The sequence below is a fragment of the Oncorhynchus keta genome, chromosome 10 (assembly GCF_023373465.1).
Source record: "Oncorhynchus keta strain PuntledgeMale-10-30-2019 chromosome 10, Oket_V2, whole genome shotgun sequence".
NCBI classification, from domain to species: Eukaryota; Metazoa; Chordata; class Actinopteri; order Salmoniformes; family Salmonidae; genus Oncorhynchus; species Oncorhynchus keta.
In genome coordinates, this window is record NC_068430.1 from 83,264,412 (window position 1) to 83,281,106 (window position 16,695).

The 16,695-nt window shown below is 43.6% G+C and overlaps 2 protein-coding genes across 12 annotated transcripts in view; both read right to left on the bottom strand.

The window, feature by feature from the left end:
• LOC118372604 (zinc finger protein 883-like) overlaps window positions 1-16,695 on the bottom strand; it is a 70,538-nt gene that overhangs the window by 44,152 nt on the left and 9,691 nt on the right. The window contains exons 1-5 of one of the 11 annotated variants that reach the window (XM_052528576.1): window positions 15,706-15,779; window positions 14,513-14,580; window positions 5,363-5,793; window positions 4,226-4,290; window positions 497-4,079 (exon numbers count right to left, since the gene is read on the bottom strand). In XM_052528576.1, coding sequence (XP_052384536.1) covers window positions 2,839-4,079; window positions 4,226-4,290; window positions 5,363-5,787 — 1,731 coding nt within the window. In that variant the 5' untranslated portion in view covers window positions 5,788-5,793; window positions 14,513-14,580; window positions 15,706-15,779 and the 3' untranslated portion in view covers window positions 497-2,838. The other 10 variants (XM_052528574.1, XM_052528573.1, XM_052528575.1 and 7 more) reach the window with 10 other exon arrangements.
• The window catches only part of LOC127931980 (zinc finger and SCAN domain-containing protein 2-like), a 50,654-nt gene continuing 41,674 nt past the window's right edge, over window positions 7,716-16,695 (bottom strand). The window contains exons 4-8 of the mRNA XM_052526137.1: window positions 9,609-10,345; window positions 9,053-9,549; window positions 8,682-8,891; window positions 8,051-8,650; window positions 7,716-7,765 (exon numbers count right to left, since the gene is read on the bottom strand). Coding sequence (XP_052382097.1) covers window positions 7,716-7,765; window positions 8,051-8,650; window positions 8,682-8,891; window positions 9,053-9,549; window positions 9,609-10,345 — 2,094 coding nt within the window. The remainder of the gene's footprint in view (window positions 7,766-8,050; window positions 8,651-8,681; window positions 8,892-9,052; window positions 9,550-9,608; window positions 10,346-16,695) is intronic.

A 16,695-nucleotide genomic window follows, 5' to 3' on the forward strand; every position in this document is an offset into this window, starting at 1 on the left:
AGTGCAATGAGAAAAGACCGCGATTTCCCCGGGAATATGGGTGGAGACCAGAGCAATCAATCTCAGGCTCATAGATTAAGAGCATTTAGAAGATCACAGATTAACACTTTTTAGGCCCCACAAAATAAAGTAATCAATATAACGTTTACACATTACTCACAATTCGTACCCTTTGTACGCTTGACGGATTTGAACTTTAACACAATTATATGAATGTTATCAATCTCTATCAACTAATACTGAATGCATGATCTTTTAAGATCCTCACATACTATGAACTTACTAATACTTTTTAATGTATAACAGGCTATGAATATTTCCTTTAACCTGTCATACACAGGTATATGCTGTACACTCACTTAGTGGGCATTGCATATACTTAATTCTTAAATGCATATACTTCATTCTTAAATCTTAAATCCCCACTGATCCGTATCAGAGTAGTGTAGTGGACGTATACCCCGTATCGATTAATATGAATTACGGAACAGATCGGAATGTTTATCTTAAAATGTTACTGAACTGTTATTTCTTCGCATTTTAGGCGCGGCAGTAGACTTACGAAATGCAATTAGCAGGAAAACACCCACGGTTCTAAAAAAACAAGCGGTTTCATAAACAGTGATGGAGATACCCATTATGAAGAGAGGGGATTTAAAGATGCAACAACTATCACGGTTTGACGATATGATTAGCATCATGCCTTTAGGTGCTAGACAATGAAATAAAGTTGAAAGGAAACCCAATAGAACAGGAGAATGTATATGAGTAAGTCTTCATACAAATGTATTGCCGCAGCGTTTCTATGGTGGGATTTTAGCTATAGGCTAGTTTGAAGCAATGTAAGACGTGCCTCATAATATGACGTAAAACACAATGTCAAACAATTAAGGAACAGGATAAATATAGCGACGCTTATGATTGGCCTAGCCGTCTTATGGTAGATGGAAAGGCCCGCCCAAAAACATTCTATATTAAATGTTAACTCGCTACAAAGTAGCCTATGACTGACTACCTGTCAGAATGATATCATGATTATTTGCGTCAATCCAGTGGCCATTCCTTTTGCAAAATCCCTCATATACTACAGAAACACTTATAATCAGACAACAGTGCTAGTTGACTGCACACTTGAAACAATGGGTAACTACTCTCAAAAATGTAAATGTTAGATTATTCCCAGACCGCAAAAGTCGTCTACTGATGTGAGTTAAGCATTGTTATGGATTTAGAACCTACAATTTTGTAATTTTTCTGAGAGAAAAAATGTGTGACCTGAAAAAGAAAAATGGGGAAAGTTTGAAACCTGTGAATTTCTAACTCCATGTATTGATTTCAATAGTAGGCTTTACTGCACATTACAGTTTGGGTTGGCCTGACTGTGAAAGACCAATATGGGATTTATCATTTTAAATTTTAAGACGAGCCGTTTGGAAGAATTTGGGCAAAATGAAAGTACACCCACTTCTCCAGGCACCACTCCACCACTGACGAAACAAAGCAACCTTTCACTCCAACTGTTTTTATTAAGGGTCTATAGTTCCATCTTTTGGTTGAACGGAGCTACTACACCTATTGCAATCTCTTCAGTTAGGTTAGGTAGTGATAATACAATCAGGTATCCTGAACGATGCACACATTTAGCACTAAGCAGCATGAACAGTACGGTAATATTCCGTTTTTACATCATGGTGTCTCAGAACGCTGACATTGAATCACAAATAAACACAAGCATAATGACACAGAAAAAGATTACACAAAGCTGAATGTGACATTTAGACCTATTAAAGGTAAACCTGACTAATTTAAAGGGTTTGGAAGTTTAGCTGTATCTGTGAGCTTGTTGGCTAGAGCGCACGTGCCAATTTAACGCAACAGTTTTTTTTTTATAACAAAACCATCAGTAGAGTTGAAAGTGTGATGGAAACACATTGAACATTAGGTTTTTATTTGGGTACATTAAAAGATGAGCAAAAAATTACATTTGGTTTTAGCTAAAATAAATAAAATGGGTTTGTTTTTAATAAGAAAAATACCAGATGTTTATCAGTTTCTTCAGATCTACAATGGGGGTCTAGTTGAAGTTAGTTTCTGGACCAGACCAACACTAGAGAAATGACATACATTTTCACAAATAAAACATTCCCAATAGAGGAGTGGCTGTCAGTGTTGTAGTACTTGAGTCCAGTACTCAGACTTGACTCGTAATCAATTCACGATTATCATGACTTGTGACTGGACTCGATCAGTGGTGTCTTAAGTTGTCAGAAATCTTGCTCTTTTGCATAATTCAACATACCAGAATACAGATGGCAAATATTACATCTATTTAGCCTTACAAATGTGCAACACTAGCTAGGTTTCCATCCAATTGGCGACAGATTTTCATCAAATATTCTAAAATCGGCATAAAGATAATATGCACATTTCCCCACCAGTTGTGTGTTTCCACCAAACTGACTGGTTGCAGATATAGATTCAGTGCAAAACAAAATGTACATTTTGCTTAGGTTTTAATGTACCTAAATAAAAACCGGTTACTGGCCCAACGCCGGTTCCTGGCCCAACGCCGGTTCCTGGCCCAACGCCGGTTCCTGGCCCAACGCTCTAACCACTAGGCTACCTGCCGCCCCATATGATGATTGCTGATATGATGATTACTATGTCAATATTAACACATAAGAGCATTTCCACCAACATTTCTCACATAATACATTTTACAGACACAAAAAGATCCCCACCTTGTCAAGTATATTTTGTTTTGTCGACATTTGAAAAGCTTTACAGCCAAGTTTACTCACGCAAAAAGGTTAGATGGAAACCTGGTTAATGTAAATATTAATTAGATGTAGATGCCCAGCTTGGCAACATAATTATAAGGCCATGGTCTGGCACTGCACTGTGCTTTGCCTCCTGATGTTCCTTCAGGCTTTGTTTCCATTTAAAACAATTCCCACACTGATCACAGCTGTACGGTTTCTCTCCTGAGTGTCTTCTCTGGTGTTGCTTTAGATTTCCTTTCTCATTGAAGCTCTTCCCACATTGGGAGCAGTGGAAAGGCTTCTCCTCTTTGTGTACTTTCTGATGTTTCTTTAGGTCTATTACCCAACTGAAGCTTTTTCCACAATGAGAGCAGTGGTGAGGCTTCTCTCCTGAGTGTATTCTCTGATGTTTCTTTAGGTCAGCTTTCTTACTGAAGCTCTTCCCACAGTGGGAACAGTGTTGTGACTTTATTCCAGTGTGGTGTGACTTTAATCCTGTGTGAGTTAGCTGGTGTCTCTTCAGATATGATGACACACTGAAACACTTCCCACACTCTGAGCAGTGGTAAGTCTTCTCTCCACTGTGTATTCTCTGATGACGCTTAAGGATTCCTTCCAATTTAAAACTCTTCCCACAATGATCACAGCTGTATGGTTTCTCTTCTGTGTGCATTACCTGGTGCTTCTTCAGATATGATGACAGACTGAAACCCTTCCCACACTGAGAGCAGTGAAAAGGCTTCTCACTTGTGTGAGTTAGCTGGTGTGGTTTTAAATGTGATAACTGATTGAAACTTTTCCCACACTCAGAGCAGTGGTAAGTCTTCTCTCCTGTGTGTATTCTCTGGTGTTTATTTCGATTTCCTATATCACTGAAGCTCTTCCCACACTGAGAACAGTGAAAAGGCTTCTCTCCTGTGTGTATTCTCTTGTGAGCCTTTAAGGTGTCTACACGACAGAACCTCTTCCCACACTGAAAGCAGTGGTACGACTTCTTTCCCGTGTGATTAAGCTGGTGCGTCTTCAAGCTGCTTGGGGTCTGAAAACTCTTCTCACAATGAGTGCACGGGTACATTTTCTTTATTTTGAGAGTTTGTTGGTGTGATTTGACGTGAACTGGACAAATAAAACTGCCTCTGCAATCTGAACAGGGGTGGGGCCTACAAGTGTGCCTCTTCAACTCCTCTGGTTCATAGAAACCAGTGAAGCAGTCCATGCAGTGGTGATGTTTCTGTCTTGAGTTCCTCTGCCTGCGTTTATGGTTTCCTGATGCTGTGGTACTGGGATCGCTGTCTGGGCCTGGATGGGAGCTCTCTCCTGTGAGAATATGTTAGAATCAGTAAGGGAACATTGAAAGGGGCTTTACAAGTATTTTGATACAAGCAGAAGCACTACAATAGTTCTGGAATCCCCTGTGGCTGCCAAGGCACCAACCTCTCTCCGTACTCCACACCTGAACTTACCTGGGTCAGGGATACTATCTACTTCCTCCTCTTCCTCTAGATCTGGAGCAGACACATTCCTGTTCTCTTCTTCTTCTTTGACTGTTTGCTCCCCCTGCTCTTCATTGACTGTTTGCTTCCCCTGCTCTTCTTCTTCGACTGTTTGCTCCCCCTGCTCTTCTTCTTTGACTGTTTGCTCCCCCTGCTCTTCTTCTTTGACTGTTCGCTCCCCCTGCTCTTCTTCTTTGACTGTTTGCTCCCCCTGCTCTTCTTCTTTGACTGTTTGCTCCCCCTGCTCTTCTTCTTTGACTGTTCGCTCCCCCTGCTCTTCTTCTTCGACTGTTTGCTCCCCCTGCTCTTCTTCTTTGACTGTTTGCTCCCCCTGCTCTTCTTCTTCGACTGTTTGCTCCCCCTGCTCTTCTTCTTTGACTGTTCGCTCCCCCTGCTCTTCTTCTTCTTCTTCGACTGTTTGCTCCCCCTGCTCTTCTTCTTCTTCTTTGACTGTTCGCTCCCCCTGCTCTTCTTCTTCTTCTTTGACTGTTTGCTCCCCCTGCTCTTCTTCTTCTTCATTGACTGTTTGCTCCCCCTGCTCTTCTTCTTCTTCTTTGACTGTTTGCTCCCCCTGCTCTTCTTCTTCGACTGTTTGCTCCCCCTGCTCTTCTTCTTCTTCTTTGACTGTTCGCTCCCCCTGCTCTTCTTCTTCTTCATTGACTGTTCGCTCCCCCTGCTCTTCTTCTTCTTCATTGACTGTTTGCTCCCCCTGCTCTTCTTCTTTGACTGTTCGCTCCCCCTGCTCTTCTTCTTCTTCTTTGACTGTTTGCTCCCCCTGCTCTTCTACATTGACTGTTTGCTCCCCCTGCTTCTTCATTGACTGTTTGCTCCCCCTGCTCTTCTTCTTCTTCTTTGACTGTTTGCTCCCCCTGCTCTTCTTCATTGACTGTTTGCTCCCCCTGCTCTTCTACTTTGACTGTTTGCTCCCCCTGCTCTTCTTCTTCTTCTTTGACTGTTTGCTCCCCCTGCTCTTCTTCTTCTTCTTTGACTGTTTGCTCCCCCTGCTCTTCTTCTTCGACTGTTTGCTCCCCCTGCTCTTCTTCTTCGACTGTTTGCTCCCCCTGCTCTTCTTCTTCTTCTTTGACTGTTTGCTCCCCCTGCTCTTCTTCTTCTTCTTTGACTGTTTGCTCCCCCTGCTCTTCTTCTTCTTTGACTGTTTGCTCCCCCTGCTCTTCTACATTGACTGTTTGCTCCCCCTGCTCTTCTACATTGACTGTTTGCTCCCCCTGCTCTTCTACATTGACTGTTTGCTCCCCCTGCTCTTCTACATTGACTGTTCGCTCCCCCTGCTCTTCTTCATTGACTGCCATCTCCACCTCCTCTTTGACTGCTCTCTGATCTACCTCTTTTACTTCTATCTCCTCCTCGATTCCTCTCTCCTCCCATTCCTCTTTGACAATCACATTAAGTTCCAGTCTTTGACTGCAGTCCTCCAGCTTCACTGAGACCATCTCTGGACCCTGCTGTGAACTTCTCTGGGCTGGAACACCACAGCCAGAACCCGGGGACTCTGTGGACTTCTGTTCAGACATGGAAGGCTACAGATGGATCCAAAAGAGGAAGCACATGTGAAAGGTGAGTTTCACAAAGTACTGGAATATACAGCTTAGCAAATAAAGGGATAGACCATGCTAAATATTCCATGCACTAGGAATCCCTGCTAATAAAATGGAACTAGCTTGCTCACGTTGCTATGGCGATGGCAACGACAGCTAACGTCAGCAATGTGGAGTTATTATTTGGGTTATCTTTAGCTTACTGACCGGCCCTTAATCACGAATCTCAGTTCCAGTACATTACACAGAACAGTCAATGGACGAAGGTGTCTTCTGTAGGAGGGAGATTAAGAGCCCAGACGCTCGGTCTGAACATTAACACACATCGCTTGTGGTATGGTTTTGGAAGTATACAGACCGTATCTTTCATATCGGGGAGAAATAATAATAATTACAATTTTGATTTGTATTTATTTCGATTTTTCAGGGAGTGATACAACACCCTCAGCACCCCTACTTCCCATTTCAGTAAACAAACGGTGCAAATCAACATCCGGTTGAAGAAAACGCTGCTGCAGAAGGCAATATTTTAAATATTTTAACTCTTGCGGTAAATTGCGTCTACGGTGGCGGCATTTACCGTCGTGCTCTCATTGAAAACAATGGCATCCGGTGGCCGTGAGTTGTATCATTTTGTATTGTGGAATATTGAATAGTTGTGCCTCAAACCGTCTGCCTGGAATGATTTGCTGCTATAGTCTATCAGTGCATCCTATTCAGTCTCCCTGCTAGAAAACAAGACATACCGTGAAGTGTTGTGTATATTCACGCACCGTATTCAGGAGGAGAATAAAAGCGACGATGGGTTGACTGTGTTTTGCGAGTGTCGGCTCACTTGACTGCTAGATAAATTACGAGCAATATAGTTTAAAGTAAACGAGTTCTAACACTTACATTTGATTTGTAATCACTAAATTACTCATGAGTATTGAAAGCAACCTATCTATCGGTCTAGTTAGTCATGCTAACTTACTGGCCAGTGATCCGAGTAGCCAATGGATTTATGTCATCTTAAAAATGAACGATTCACACTTCATTTTTTTTTTTACATTGTCTTAACAAATATGGTGATTCACAACACAGCGTATTGACGATAAGCAAACTTGCTTGATATGGCAGCTAGTTAGATATATAGCTAGTTTCTAATGGCTCGTTAGCAAGTTAGCTAGCAAGATCATTGAATAGGCGAATTGTTGACACGTTGATCGGAGGCACGTGGCCAAAAAAATCCGACGACTAAATTATTATTTCTGTATTTGGAAACGTTCCATAATATGTTAGGAAGCTTGATTTTTTTTTTACCTTGACACTTGATTTTGAAAGTTAACAGGTCTTGTTGTTGTAGCCCTCTTTCACCAGAACGAGATATGCGCTGTTCCCGCGAGAATACAGATCTGCATTCTCAAGACAGTCATGGCTGCGCTCGATGCCCACGTTGCGCAACGCCATTAAATATTTACTGTTTGTCTATTGTTGTGACTTCGATGAAGATCCAATTTTATGGTCATTTTATGCAGAAATCCAGGTCATTCCAAAGGGTTCACATACTTTTTCTTGCCACAGTACATACATTATACACACGATAGCGTATCTATACATTCATAGTTTAAGTTCGATAGATATTAGATAAGTTACATTTCAACTTCTGTAGGTCCTTCTACTACAGAAATAAACCAAAGGAGGCTGGTGTGAGGAGCTATAGGAGAACGGGGCATCGTAATGGCTGGAATGGGATAAACGGAACCGTATCAAACATATGGAAGCTACATGTTTGACTCGGTTCCATTTAACACATTTCCGCCATTATAATTGGTCTAAAGGGGGAGGGGGCATCCATTTAAGTTGTATGCTTTATTTCAGCAATAAGGCACGAGGGGGTGTGGTATATGGCCAATATACCACGGCTAAGGGCTGTTCTTAGGCGCAAGGCGGAGTGCTTGGACACATCCCTTAGCTGTGGTATATTGGCCATATATCACAAACCCCAACAGTGTTCGGACGAGGGAGCACATTTTCTATGCAGGGAAATCGCGCCTCATTGGCTCATTGTTATGGGACGTATCTAAATAAATGTAACTGGAAAACACCTTGAACAAATGCGGCTACTTTGCTGTTATTCTGGCTGCACTTTTAGACGTGACTAAATGTCTTAACAACCGAGCCAATATATCCTCCAAACGTATGTGCTTTGCCTTCTGATGTTCCTTCAGGCTTTGTTTCCATTTAAAACAATTCCCACACTGATCACAGCTGTAAGGTTTCTCTCCTGAGTGTCTTCTCTGGTGTTGCTTTAGATTTCCTTTCTCATTGAAGCGCTTCCCACATTGGGAGCAGTGGAAAGGCTTCTCCTCTCTGTGTACTTTCTGATGTTTCTTTAGGTCTCTTACCCAACTGAAGCTCTTTCCACAATGAGAGCAGTGGTGAGGCTTCTTTCCTGTGTGCGTTAGCTGGTGTCTCTTCAAAAGTGATGACTGACTGAAATCCTTCCCACACTGGGAGCAGTTGAAAGGCTTTTCTCCTGTGTGAGTTAGCTGGTGTCTCTTTAGGACTCCTGTTTGACTGAAACTCTTCCCACACTGATCACAGCTGTATGGCTTTTCCCCTGTGTGTATTCTCTGATGTTCCTTTAGATTTCCTCCCTTACTGAAGATCTTTCCACACTCAGAGCAGTGGAAAGTCTTATCTCTTGTGTGTATTCTTTGGTGTTTATTTCGACTTTCTTCATCACTGAAGCTCTTCCCACAATGGGAGCAGTGGAAAGGCTTCTCCCTTGTGTGTATTCTCCGGTGAGACTTTAATGCGTCTACACGACAGAACCTCTTACTACACTGGGAGCAGTGGTACGATCTCTTTCCTGTTCATTTTCAGGAGGTGAGTTGGACAAATAAAGCTGCCTCTGCAATCTGAGCAGGGGTGGGGCCTACAAGTGTGCCTTCTCAACTCCTCTGGATCACAGAAACTAGTGAAGCAGTCCATGCAGTGGTGATGTTTCTGTCTTGAGTTCCTCTGTCTGTGTTGTTTATGGCTTCCTGATGCTGTGGAACTGGGCTCACTGTCTGAACCTGGGTTGTAGCTCTCTCCTTTGGGAATATGGACAGATATATGGGGTTAGGATTAAAAAGGGAACATTGAAAGGAGCTTTAAAAAACGTTTGATGCAAGCAGAAGCCCTACAATGGTTTGGGAATCTCCTGGAGCCACCAAGTCACCAACTTCTCTCCATACTCCACACCTGAACTTACCTGGGTCACTGATACTATCTACTGTTGCCTCCTCTTCCCTTAGATCTGGAGCAGACACTTCACTGTTCTCCTCCTCTTCCCTTAAATCTGGAGCAGACACTTCACTGTTCTCCTCCTCTTCCCTTAGATCTGGAGCAGACACTTCACTGTTCTCCTCCTCTTCCCTTAGATCTGGAGCAGACACTTCACTGTTCTCCTCCTCTTCCCTTAGATCTGGAGCAGACACTTCACTGTTCTCCTCCTCTTCCCTTAGATCTGGAGCAGACACTTCACTGTTCTCCTCCTCTTCCCTTAGATCTGGAGCAGACACTTCACTGTTCTCCTCCTCTTCCCTTAGATCTGAGCAGACACCACTGTTCTCCTCCTCTTCCCTTAGATCTGGAGCAGACACTTCACTGTTCTCCTCCTCTTCCCTTAGATCTGGAGCAGACACTTCATTATTCTCCTCCTCTTCCCTTAGATCTGGAGCAAACACTTCACTGTTCTCCTCCGCTACCCTTAGATCTGGAGCAGACACTTCACTGTTCTCCTCCTCTTCCCTTAGATCTGAGCAGACACTTCACTGTTCTCCTCCTCTTCCCTTAGATCTGGAGCAGACACTTCACTGTTCTCCTCCTCTTCCCTTAGATCTGGAGCAGACACTTCACTGTTCTCCTCCTCTTCCCTTAGATCTGGAGCAGACACTTCACTGTTCTCCTCCTCTTCCCTTAGATCTGGAGCAGACACTTCACTGTTCTCCTCCTCTTCCCTTAGATCTGGAGCAGACACTTCACTGTTCTCCTCCTCTTCCCTTAGATCTGGAGCAGACACTTCATTATTCTCCTCCTCTTCCCTTAGATCTGGAGCAGACACTTCACTGTTCTCCTCCTCTTCCCTTAGATCTGGAGCAGACACTTCACTGTTCTCCTCCTCTTCCCTTAGATCTGGAGCAGACACTTCACTGTTCTCCTCCTCTTCCCTTAGATCTGGAGCAGACACTTCATTATTCTCCTCCTCTTCTTCTTTGACTGTTCTCTCCCCATGTTCTTCTTTGACTGCCATATCTACTTCCTCTTTGACTGCTCTCTCCTTCACCTCTTTGACTGTTCTCTGATCTACCTCTTTTACTTCTATCTCCTCCTTGATTCCGCTCTCCTCCCATTCCTCTTTGACAATCACATTAAGTTCCAGTGTTTGACTGCAGTCCTCCAGCTTCACTGACACCATCTCTGGACCCTGCTGTGAGCTTCTCTGGGCTGGAACACCACAGCCAGAACCTGGGGACTCTGTGGACTTCTGTTCAGACATGGACGGCTACAGATGGATCCAAAAGAGGAAACGCATTTACTAGTAAAAGGATAGCGAGACCATGCTAAATATTCCATGCACTAGGAATATCTGCTAATAAATTCAACTTGCTGGCTCACGTTGCTGTGGCGACGGGAACAATACGGTGTCAAGTCCGCAGGAGATGGCTCGCGTGAGCAAACACTGAGTGGATGGATGGGATTCAGAGATAGATGGGAGGGGTTTATGGTAGCTGAAGGATGGGACTGGGTGGTGATCAGAGATAGATGGGAGGGGTTTATGGTAGCTGAAAGATGGGACTGGGTGGTGATCAGAGATAGATGGGAGGGGTTTATGGTAGCTGAAGGATGGGACTGGGTGGTGATCAGAGATAGATGGGAGGGGTTTATGGTAGCTGAAAGATGGGACTGGGTGGTGATCAGAGATAGATGGGAGGGGTTTATGGTAGCTGAAGGATGGGACTGGGTGGTGATCAGAGATAGATGGGAGGGGTTTATGGTAGCTGAAGGATGGGACTGGGTGGTGATCAGAGATAGATGGGAGGGGTTTATGGTAGCTGAAGGATGGGACTGGGTGGTGATCAGAGATAGATGGGAGGGGTTTATGGTAGCTGAAGGATGGGACTGGGTGGTGATCAGAGATAGATGGGAGGGGTTTATGGTAGCTGAAAGATGGGACTGGGTGGTGATCAGAGATAGATGGGAGGGGTTTATGGTAGCTGAAAGATGGGACTGGGTGGTGATCAGAGATAGATGGGAGGGGTTTATGGTAGCTGAAGGATGGGACTGGGTGGTGATCAGAGATAGATGGGAGGGGTTTATGGTAGCTGAAAGATGGGACTGGGTGGTGATCAGAGATAGATGGGAGGGGTTTATGGTAGCTGAAAGATGGGACTGGGTGGTGATCAGAGATAGATGGGAGGGGTTTATGGTAGCTGAAAGATGGGACTGGGTGGTGATCAGAGATAGATGGGAGGGGTTTATGGTAGCTGAAGGATGGGACTGGGTGGTGATCAGAGATAGATGGGAGGGGTTTATGGTAGCTGAAGGATGGGACTGGGTGGTGATCAGAGATAGATGGGAGGGGTTTATGGTAGCTGAAAGATGGGACTGGGTGGTGATCAGAGATAGATGGGAGGGGTTTATGGTAGCTGAAGGATGGGACTGGGTGGTGATCAGAGATAGATGGGAGGGGTTTATGGTAGCTGAAAGATGGGACTGGGTGGTGATCAGAGATAGATGGGAGGGGTTTATGGTAGCTGAAGGATGGGACTGGGTGGTGATCAGAGATAGATGGGAGGGGTTTATGGTAGCTGAAGGATGGGACTGGGTGGTGATCAGAGATAGATGGGAGGGGTTTATGGTAGCTGAAAGATGGGACTGGGTGGTGATCAGAGATAGATGGGAGGGGTTTATGGTAGCTGAAGGATGGGACTGGGTGGTGATCAGAGATAGATGGGAGGAGTTTATGGCTGAAGGGTGGTATTAAAAACAAACAAAAGATAACTATTGTAAAATACATTGTGTCCATAAAATGTATATAGTATGTATAAACTGGAAGTAGAAGCTGTTGTCCTTTAGTTTACTTCAATTAGGGTGGTAGGGTTGATAATGAAGGTAAATATATTTACAAATATACACGTTACCAGTCAGAAGTTTGGACACACCTACACCTTCCAGGGTTTGTCTTTATTTTACTATTTTCTACATTGTAGAATAATAATGATGACATCAAAACTATGAAATAACACATATGCAATCATGTAGTAACAAAAAAAAAAAGTGTTAAACAAATCAAAATGTATTTTAGATTCTACAAAGTAGCCACCATTTTCCTTGAGGAAAGCTTTACACACTCTTGGCATTCTCTCAACCAGCTTCACCTGGAACAGTCTTGAAGGAATTCCCTCATATGCTGAGCACGTGTTGGCTGTTTTTCCCTTCACTCTGCGGTCCAACTCATCCCAAACCATCTCAATTGGGTTGAGGTCGGGGATTGTGGAGGCCAGGTCATTTGATGCAGCACTCATCACTTTCCTTCTTGGTCAAATAGCCCTTACACAGCCTGGAGGTGTGTTGGGTCATTGTCCTGTTGAAAAACAAGTTATTCCCAAGCGCAAACCAGATGGGTTTGCATATCGCCGCAGACTGCTCTGGTAGCCATGCTGGCTAAATGTGGCTTCTAAATTAAATCACGGACAGTGTCACCAGCAAATCACCATCACACCTGCTCCTCCATGCTTCACGGTGGGAACCACACATGCAGAGATCATCCGTTAAGCGATGTTGTAAAAGCGTTACGTGGTCGCTGCCCATATCATTGCATAGTACAGAAAATACATGAGAGTTCAGGGGCCTTGCTTTAACAAAGTTAACCATTTTCACTGTAGTGTCCAAAACAGCTTTCAAGCGGTCAGACATTCCCTTGGCAGCAAGAGCCTCTCGGTGGATGCTGCAGTGTACCCAAGTGGCATCGGGAGCAACTGCTTGCACTCGCATTACCACACCACTATGTCTCCCTGTCATGGCTTTTTGCACCATCAGTACAGATCCCAACATGAGCAGCAGCTACGTTTGGCTACATACAGACCGTTAGTGGAATTCCCGCGAGAGAGTAAAGGTTAATGTGATTGGATGTTAATTATTTGACTAGACTTCCTGTATTTGACATTGTGTTTGTTATTTCGCTGAACACTATACGGTAGTAACATGTTATTTTTGGCAGTGAAACTCAGGTGAGGAAAAAAACCTAATCCAAATGTGTCTCCCTGTTGGAAGATATAAAATGGACTATTTGGCGTATCCCAACAGCACTTTGTTATTTATTTTACCTTTATTTAACTTGGCAAGTCAGTTAAGAAAAAAATATTATTTACAATGACGGCCTACCGGGGAAAACAGTGGGTTAAACTGCCTTGTTCAAGGGCAGAACAACATTTTTACCTTGTCAGCTCGGGGATTCGATCTATCAACCTTTCGGCTACTAACCCATCCCTCTAACCACGAGGATACCCGCCTCTAACCACTGCCGCCCCAGGGCTACCTCAGTTTGGGAATACCTGCTCTACACCAACTCGAGCCGCCTACACGCCTGACCCTCACCAGTCTAGTCAATAACGAAAATCTCTCCCCAACACAACTCCATGTTTTTGTTTTATGTATCAAGGGAAAAGTTTGGGAAAAAAAAGTTGAATGAAAACACACACACCTAAACATTAACACACAGAAACAGTACAACCTCCATATAATTCATCCCATAGGCCTAATGGTAATGTGGAGCTCTTTTTACTTGCACACAATATAATAATAATATATAATAATAATAATAATATAATAATAATAATATATAATAATAATATAATATAATATATATAATAATAATAATAATATATGCCATTTAGCACGCTTTTATCCAGCGACTTACAGTCATGTGTGCATACATTCTACTGGGAATCGAACCCACTACCCCGTACAAGCGCCTGCTCCCCTGAGCCACAGAAGGACCACTATACCAATATAGCTGGGTCTCCCCATCCTGCCCCAGTCCACCACCCTGCCCCTAGGGGTCCATCACCCTGCCCCTAGGAGTCCATCACCCTGCCCCTAGGAGTAGGAGTCCACCACCCTGCCCCTAGGGGTCCACCACCCCTGCCCCACCACCCTGCCCCTAGGGGTCCACCACCCTGCCCCTAGGGGTCCATCACCCTGCCCCTAGGGGTCCACCACCCTGCCCCTAGGGGTCCACCACCCTGCCCCTAGGGGTCCACCGCCCTGCCCCTAGGGGTCCACCGCCCTGCCCCTAGGGGTCCACCGCCCTGCCCCTAGGGGTCCACCGCCCCTGCCCCTGGGGTCCACCGCCCTGCCCCTAGGAGTCCACCACCCTGCCCCTAGGGGTTCACCACCCTGCCCCGAGGAGTCCACCGCCCTGCCCCTAGGAGTCCACCACCCTGCCCCTAGGGGTTCACCACCCTGCCCCGAGGAGTCCACCGCCCTGCCCCTAGGAGGGGTCCACCACCCTGCCCCTAGAGGTCCACCACCCTGCCCCTAGGGGTCCACCGCCCTGCCCCAACCCAACACAACCCCACTCAGTTTTAGGATCCTCTACTAAACCCCCTCCTTAACTTAGGTACAATGCTCTCAGTTAAACCAGAGACTGTACAGAAAATGAAATCACCTTGGCTTTTGCTTCATGGTTAATTAGCTTCCTGGCAAGCTGACAAACTAGCTTGCCTCATCATTAGCCTGTTTAATAAGAGAAGACCAAATAATTACTTCAATTTCAACATTGAAATCATTGTTGATTAGCTAGCTGGTTTCTCTACAGAAAAACAAATCGTACTTACCTCAATATCGTCACTTTTCACCTTCCCATTTCCTCTTTATTGTAAAAAAAATCTGGTTGGAGAGCAGTCAAGCCGTAATTGATCCAAAAACATTACCTTATTGTGTTCCAGTAAACTACTACAGGCTCCGTTGAAAATTATAGTAAGCAGTTGGAAGAGCAAACTGGACAACCGTTAAATTGAATTAAAACATTTGGTGTGAGGGAGAAAGGACGTCCATGTGGGGAGGTGGGTTATTTGTGAGAGTGCAGTCATTTCTGACTCTTCATGTAGTAAGTATTTATTCAGATGAACACCTCTCTGCTCTGGAATTAATTTCCTGCCTGCAGAAACGCAGTGGTGCTCGAAGTCACACTGGCAAGATCAAGTTTAATTTGTGCTTACAGGGCCACAGTTATTCTCTGTTGACTCAAGTGTTTGTTCACGAAATGATGTTTCAACGCCTGTTCGATTTTTGAAACGGATTTGACGCCAAACAACTATAGTCATGCGGAGCTATTATTGGTTTAGCTTACTGACCAGCACTTAATCACGAATCTCAGTTCATTTACACAGAAGAGTTATAGCTTTAGCTTACTGACGCATTTTACTGTCACCTTTCCCACGAGCAAGGGGCGATATCTAGTTAGATGGCTAAATTACGAGGAATATAGTTTACAGTAAACGAGACCTAAAACGGACATTTGATTTTTTTTAATCAGTAAATTACTAATGATTTGATTATTACTGAAATGAAGTTAGCTAGCTAGCCTCATTGGCTACCTAACAAACGGCCGAGCTAGCCATGCTACATTACTAGCTAGTGGTCCAGGTTGCCTGATATTGTCTTGATAACTAATATGCTAATTCACAACACACACAGCGTCTTGAATATAAACAAACGCGCTTGCTATGTCAGCGTCTAATGGGTAGTTAGCAAGCTAATTGTTGACACTATTAATTGGGTGGACAAATAATCCGACTACTAAGTGATGCTTTCTGTATTTGGAAACATTCTATAACATGTTAGAAAGATTGATTTTACCTTGACACTTGATTTTGAAAGTGGACAGCTCTTATTGGTGTCGCAAAGTTAGCTCGAGACCCTTTTACGGCAATGTGAACCCAGCGACATTAACAACGCGATCACACGGGTTACATTTAAAAATAAAAGTCCTCCAGAAGAGGACATTTTGCCAGCCCTTAAAGTCTGGTTCCTCTTGGAGTTTTTCTTAGCCTCTGTGCTTCTGCATCTGCATTGATTGCTCTTTGGGGTTTTTGGCTGAGCATCTGTAAAGCACTGTAATTAGCTTTATTTTTTTATTTATTTTTACATTTGATTGATTTATCTACAGGTATGCTTCTGTACCATTTACACTAAAGCAGTATCCCTATACAGCTGTTTGCTACTGGACTGTTAATTCTATAGAAGTTGTCTCCATTAAAGGGGTGTGATTTGCAGTGCTGTAAAAAATACTTTGAAGTACTACTTAATTCGTTTTTTTGTGAGTATCTGTACTTTACTTTTACTTCACTACATTCCTAAAGAAAATAATGTATTTTTTACTCCATAGTTTTCCCCTGACACTCAAAAGTACTTGTTACATTTTGACAAGAAAATTGTCCAACTCACACTTTGTTTGTAAATTATGTGTGTTGGAGTGTGTGCCCCTGGCTATCTGTAAATAAAGGAAATTGTGCCATCTGGTTTTCTTCATTTAATGAATTTGAAATGATTTATAGTAGCAATTATTTTATACCTTTGATACTTAAGTATATTAAAAACCAAATACTTTTAGACTTTTACTCAAGTAGTATTTTACTGGGTAACTTTCACTTAAGTCATTTTCCATTAAGGTATCTTTACTTTTAGTCAAGTATGACAATTGGGTACTTTTTTAAAAAGTTTTTTTTTTTTTTTTACCTTTATTTAACCAGGCAAGTCATATTCTTATTTTCAATGACGGCCTGGGAACAGGTTAACTGCCTGTTCAGGGGCAGAACGACAGATTTGTACCTTGTCAGCTCGGGGGTT